We start from the raw sequence: 6,832 nt of genomic DNA on the forward strand, positions 1-6,832 counted from the left end.
ATCGCGTTGTAAGTATAGTTTCTAAACCAACAGAGAATCCTTTCGTGCAAAAGTTTTGGTTGTCACAAGTAACAAACCCCTGATAAAATTTATAACCGAAGTATTCAAATCTCGGGTTGTCTTCTCAAGGAATTGCAGGAAAGTATGATTTATTATTGGTTATGCAAAGGTATATTTTGGGGTTTTGAAAAATTTTGAACAAGTAATTTAATTGATACGAAAAATAAATTAATAATTAATAAAACTCTTGGCAATGTATGAGAATTAGAAGTCCTATCCTAGTTATCCTTATCAACGGTGATGAGAACTAGGTTTTAATCCCACTTAGTTAACCTTTACTAAAGAAAGGAAGGTCAAGTGGACTAATCAATTTGATCCTCAGGTCCTAGTCAATTCCTAAGGAAAGACTAGAGTTATTGGAATTCAAATTAATTAGCAAAAATAACAATTATCAATCACGATGAGTTTGATAACTCAAGAGTCTCCAATTAATCAATGAAAGCCAAGATTATAAAGAGCTAAATAAAAATCATAAATCTAAAATACCTCAATTGTATTAATAAAAGAAAATCAATCTAAACATAAAGAGTTCATAAGCCAAATTGGTAACATAAGTCAGATACGAATAAAAGCATTAGAATAAATAAAAATATAAAAGGAATATTGAACCTGATAAAAAGTTGAAATCCTAAATCCTTTAAGAGGAATCCTAATCCTAAAACCTAAGAGAGAGGAAAGAACTTTTCTCTCTAAAAACTACATCTAATCCTAAAATTAAGTATTATGAATGTATGATGTGTTCGTCTTCGTCCCTCTTTTGATTCCTCCATTCTCTAACTTATATTCTGTGTTTCTGGTTTGGATTTGGGCCGAAAAGAGGGTCCAAAAATTGCTGGGGGCGTTTTCTGTAGATTCCTGTATGTGGCGTCTGTCACGCGTTCGCGTGGGTCACGCGTTCGTGTCATCTGGGAGTTTTCCTTGTCACGCGTACGCATCGGTTACACGTACGCATCATTTGTGTTCTGCTCACGGTGCGCGTCCACATCAGTCACGCGTTTGCGTCACTGCATTTTTGCGCTAGGCACGCGTTCGCGTCGTCCATGCGTTCGCGTCGCTGCCTTTTCTTCAAAACTCCATTTTTTGTGCTTTTCTTCCATTTTTGTATGTTTTCTTTCTGTTCTTTAAGCCATTCCTGCCTTATGAGATCTGAAAATACTTAACACACAAATCACGGCATCGAATGGTAATAAAGGGTAATTAAAATTAATATTTTTAAAGCATAGGAAACATGTTTTTCACATATATCATAAAATAAGGGAGGGAAAGTAAAACCATGCAATTTACATGAATAAGTGGGTGAATGATTGAATAAATCACTTAAATTGAGCACCAAATACATCATAAAATATGGGTTTATCATATACCCCAGAATAGGGGATGGTTTGTTGGATTTCTTGGTTCAGCAAAAGATCAAAGACCGGGATGTATCTCTATGTCCGCGGTGCAATGCTGTTTTTGATGCTGAAGTAGCAGCAATTTTTGAAAAGGAAAGGATGAAGAAGGAATTGGCTCATAGAGAAGAGCAAGCACGCCAGAGGCAGCCAATTAGGCGTTTGGAGGGTTCTAGTTCAAAGACCCCTCAAGAAAATGTATCTACACCTTTAAGCCATTCTCAGGCCATAGGTGTTCAGTGGATTAGGAATTGCCAAGAATTCCAGAGGCGCCATCATTTATATCGACGTAATCCACAGTGGGGGCATCGAGCACCTTCTCGAAATCAGTATTCCTACTATCGAGGTCGTGCCAGAGGTTATCCATGTGGAAGTGGAGGAAGGAGAAGTTTTAATCAGAACAAGAAACTTTCGATTGAGTCAGGCAAGGAGCTAAGCAAGGGGGCAACGCCTTCTGTGCATTCTTTAATTGTTTTCCCTTCTGATGGAGAAACTTATCCTAAAGAGATTCCATCACCTGCGAAGATGGAAAAGGGCAAAGCAATAGCCCAATCTTCTGGAATTGATAAAAACAAAGATGTTGATGTCGATGAAGAATATTTCGATGAAGGTGATGATGACATGGTTGGGACAATTTCGATCATTCCAACCAAATATTTGGGGGAGTATGAAGGTGACCCCAATGAAGATTACGATTCGGAGGATGAGGAAGCTTTTTCCTTTATCAGAATCGAGGACGAGCCGGGTTATTTTTTATGGCCTACTGAAAAACAAATGTCTCATCTCTGCCCACTTCATATAACAACTACCTTGAGTGGGATAAAGGTAAATAAAGGTCTGATTGATGGTGGGGTTGCAATTAGTTTATTGCCAGAGAGGATGTTAATCAATGTAGGAAAGCATCCTGACGATTTAATCCCTACAAACATTGCTGTGACGAATTTCAGTGGGACTTTGACCCCGACCAGAGGATTGGTTACTTTGACTGTGAAGGTCGGCTCGTCTGAGCGTAATACTGTCTTTGTGGTGGTTCCTTCAAGAGCAAGTTATAATACTTTGTTGGGGTGAGATTGGATCCACGGTGTGGGGCCGTACCTTCTATTGTGCATCAGAGCGTGCTCCTATGGACTAAGGAGGGAAAACCTGAAACCATCAAGGCAGATTCGAATTTATATGTCGAACAAATGCATGTCGATTTCAGGATTTATAATCGTAAGTTAAAGCCCTTAAATGTTGATAGATCACTGAGCTCTTATAATTGTGAAGGGTGCTATTTGTCCTCAGAAGGTCTGTCGGCAAAGTTACGCTATCCAGAATTGGATTTGGAGCCAACTGGTTGGGATTGTCTTTCTTGAAGACTTTGGAGTAAATTCTCTATGGACCAGGTTGAAGAAGTTTCTGATTACCTGGTAACATTACATAATTATTTAAATAATTCTCAGTTACTAGAAAATAAAGTTAGTTCTGCTGATGAAGTTGAATCACATAGGGTTAGTAATACTAGTAGTTATAATGTGTCTGATTTGACATCCTTAGTCGAATTTAGTTATGATTTCCCTACTTCTTGTAATATAAGTAATGATGCAAGCCGGACTGCTCGATTTAATAGCAGAGGCTTATTATGCAGAAAGTAAAAATAATGATGTTTTTATCCATGATCAAGTCTCTTCTGTTTCTGATAATTCTATTGATTTCACTTTTGATTGCATTTATAATCTCGAACCATTGGGTTTTGAAAAATACTCAGTAAATGATGATGATTATTATAAAGGGTTTGAATCTCAAGATTCCTTAGAAGAAATTAATTTAGGGGCTTCTGATGATGTTCGAATTACATATATTTGTAAAGATCTTATTGATCCTTTTTGAACTGAACTCTTTAATCTTTTACATGAGTTTAAAGATTGTTTTGCTTGGGATTATCATGAGATGCCTGGTCTCGATCGTTCACTAGTGAAACATCGATTAGCATTGAAACCTAATGCTTGACCTATGAAACAGACTCCAAGATGATTTGCTCCTGAAATTAATATAAAGATTGAAGAAGAAATCGAACATTTGATCAAAGCAAAATTTATTTGAACTGCAAGCTATGTTGAATGGGTGTCGAGTATTGTCCCTGTTATGAAGAAGAATGGAAAGTTGAGAGTATGCATCGATTTTTGATATTTGAATAATGTTACTCCGAAAGATGAATATTTTATGCCTATTGCAGATATGTTAATCGATTCTGCAGCAGAAAATGAAATACTTAGTTTCATGGATGGTTATTCTGGATACAACCAAATTTTCATTGCAGAAGATGATGTGGCTAAAACTGCTTTTCGTTGTCCTAGGGCATTGGGTACGTATGAATGGGTAGTTATGCCTTGAAAAATGCGGGAGCAATATATCAACAGGCAATGAATGCTATTTTCCATGAGTTTATTGGAAAATTTATGGAGGTGTATATCGATGACATTATGGTTAAATCGATTTCGGTAAGCCAACACATTGATCATCTAAGGAAAGCATTCCTTACTATGAGAAAGAAAGGTTTAAAAATGAATCCTTTAAAATGTGCTTTTGGTGTGTCAGCTGGAAATTTTTTGGATTTTGTTGTTCATAAAAAAGGAATTGCCATTGATAAAAATAAAGCAGATGCAATATTGGCATTGTCTGCACCAAAATCGAAGAAAGAGGTGCAGTCATTTTTAGGTAAAGTGAATTATCTTCGAAGATTCATTTCGAATCTTTCGGATCGAACTAGGGTGTTCGCACCTTTAGTGAAATTAAAAAATAACTCACATTTTGAATGGACAACGGAGCATCAATTGGCGTTTGATTCGATTAAAACTTATTTGTCTCAAGCCCCGATTATGGCAAATGTTCGACCATTTAAACCTTTAAAGTTATATATTGCGGCATCTAAAGATACTATAGGGTGTATGCTAGCCCAAGATGATGAAAATGGGCAAGAACGAGTGGTTTATTACCTTAGCCGAATATTAACTGATATCGAAATAAGGTATTCTCCAATCGAAAAATTGTGTTTGTCTTTATATCGTGCTTGTATGAAATTAAAATGTTATATGGTGGCCAAGACGGTGAAAGTTATAGCACAAACTGACCTAATTAAGTATATGTTAAGGGGACGTTTGGGGAAATATATGCTGGCATTGACGGAATTTGATTTACAATATGTTCCAGCCAAGGCTGTGAAAGGACAGGTCATTGCAGATTTTCTTGTGGACAATTCGAAAGATTTGAATGACCAGGGGGCAAATATAATCGAGGTAAAAATTGATTATTGGAAGTTATATTTTGATGGGTCAAAATATAAAGATGGTGCAAGAGTTGGAATTTTAATTGTTTCACCAGAAGGAATCTTGTCGAAATTTCTATTTGAAATAAAATATCCCTGTTCGAATAATGAGGCAGAGTATGAAGCATTAATTTTAGGCCTTGAAATTTTGATTAGTAAAGGGGTCTCAGAAGTTCAGATATTAGGGGATTCCTAGTTAGTTTTGAAGCAGTTATCCAAAGAATTTAAATGTAATAATGAGAGCTTACAGAAGTATTTGACAACCGCTTGGGAATTGTTAACTTCTTTTCAAAAAGTCTCTTTGGTTCATATTCCAAGGATTCAAAACGAAATAGCTAATGAATTAGCCCAAATTGCTTCAAAGTATAAAATTGGCTCGGGGACTCTTGAGTCTTTAATAGGTATTCATCAGATTTTAGTGCCTGCAAGTGAAAGAGAAGTTTTATGTGTTGATGAATGAGAGAATATTGATTGGAGGAAGCTTATTGCTCAATACTTAAAAGAACCTAATATTCCAGTTGATAGAAAGATAAAATTGCGGGCAATGAATTTTGTTTTAATGGCTGATGAACTATATAAGAAAGGTATCGATGGGAGCTTATTGAGATGTTTAGGTCAGAATGATCAAAACATTGCTTTGGGTGAAGTTCACAATGGAATATGTGGTGCTCATCAGGCTGGAAAGAAAATAAAATGGGTATTATATCGAAATCATGTTTATTGGCCGTCCATGATAAAGGATTGTATTGATTATGCGAAGGCATGTTAGGAATGTCAGAAACATGGTTCGATACAACAAATCCCAGCGGATGAATTACATTAGATAATAAAGCCATGGCCATTTAGAGGTTGGGCTCTGGATTTGATTCAATTGATCCACCCTTCTTCATCAAAATAACACAAGTTTATTTTAGTAGCTATTGATTATTTCACAAAATGGGTTGAAGCAGTTCTGCTAGTAGAAGTTGGTCAAAGTGAAATAATAGACTTCGTTGAGGAACATATTATCCATCGATTTGGAATTCCTCAGACGTTAAGTACTGACCAAGGAACTATGTTTACTGGCCAGCGAATTAAAAGTTTTGTGGCTTCGAGAAGCATTAATATGGTTACTTCAACTCCTTATTATGCACAGGCTAATGGGCAGGTGGAGGCAACAAATAAGATATTGATAAGCTTGATTAAAAAGCATATCGAAAATAAGCCTCGAACATGGCATGATTATAATCGTCGAATCCAGAAAAAGGCTTTTAATGTAGATGAATTGATTTTGAAAGTTATTTTGCCAATGGAAAAGAAATCGAGATTTCTTGGTAAGTGGTCCCATACATGGGAAGGCCCATTCCAAGTAATTAGAACATATTCTGGAAATGCTTACCAGATTAAAGATATTGAGTCAGGAAGAATAATTAATTCAGTTAATGGAAAATACTAGAAGCAATACTACTGTTGGCAAAATTAGAAATTTAACATACATATGTCTAGAAAAGATGTAGGCTGTTACAAAAAATGAGATGAGCAATAAAAAAGGAATTCAAGGTGCCACTAGTTTTGCCAAATCGAAGCGTAGTTTTGCCCTTTTGTTATCCAGAATTGAAAGCACTTTAATTTGTTTGAACTTGCCAGCTTGGATTTTCTCGAGTTGATTTTCATATTCTCCCCGTTTGGTATCAATTGAAACAAGCTCTTGAATAAGGTGATGTTGATCTTGTTGGGCTACTGCTAGAGGTTTGGCTATGGTGGCTCGACTTTGGCGTATGGTGGCAAGTTGTTCCTGAATCTGAATTAATTCTGCTTTGAGTCTTGCTTCTTCTTGATCATGAAAAGCTTGAACAGAAGTAGCATGGGAGATTCTTAGATCAAATTCCTCACGAGAAGCTTGGATTGGTTGAGCAGTTGCAAGATAATTTTCTATATTAGATTTGGCTGTGGCTTCTTCATTTTTAATTTCTTGGAGTTGAAACTGAGATACGACGCTCTCATTGAGAAGTTGTTTGAATTCTTGAATTGAGGCAGAATGTGGTGTGTTAGTTGGGAGTTCAAAAGAAGAATTCAAAAGATCAGCCAAGAGTTTGTT

General features: G+C 36.2%; 1 protein-coding gene across 1 annotated transcript; it reads left to right on the forward strand.

Moving 5' to 3' along the window:
- Window positions 1-5,299: 5,299 nt before the first annotated feature.
- LOC140178565 (uncharacterized) lies at window positions 5,300-6,190 on the forward strand. Its single transcript, XM_072215754.1, has 2 exons — window positions 5,300-5,519; window positions 5,706-6,190. The coding sequence occupies exons 1-2, from the start codon at window positions 5,300-5,302 to the stop codon at window positions 6,188-6,190; spliced, it is 705 nt and encodes a 234-aa protein (XP_072071855.1).
- The last annotated feature ends 642 nt before the right edge of the window (window positions 6,191-6,832 follow it).

Source organism: Arachis hypogaea, chromosome 14 (assembly GCF_003086295.3).
Source record: "Arachis hypogaea cultivar Tifrunner chromosome 14, arahy.Tifrunner.gnm2.J5K5, whole genome shotgun sequence".
NCBI lineage: Eukaryota > Viridiplantae > Streptophyta > Magnoliopsida > Fabales > Fabaceae > Arachis > Arachis hypogaea.

What these genes read in the sequence shown, in the direction of transcription:
- LOC140178565 (XM_072215754.1), top strand. Translation starts at nt 5,300, where the DNA reads ATGAATTTTGTTTTAATGGCTGATGAACTATATAAGAAAGGTATCGAT. An exon ending in TATTGATTATGCGAAGGCAT is followed by an intron (nt 5,520 to 5,705) that starts GTTAGGAATGTC and finishes GGGTTGAAGCAG; the next exon opens with TTCTGCTAGTAGAAGTTGGT.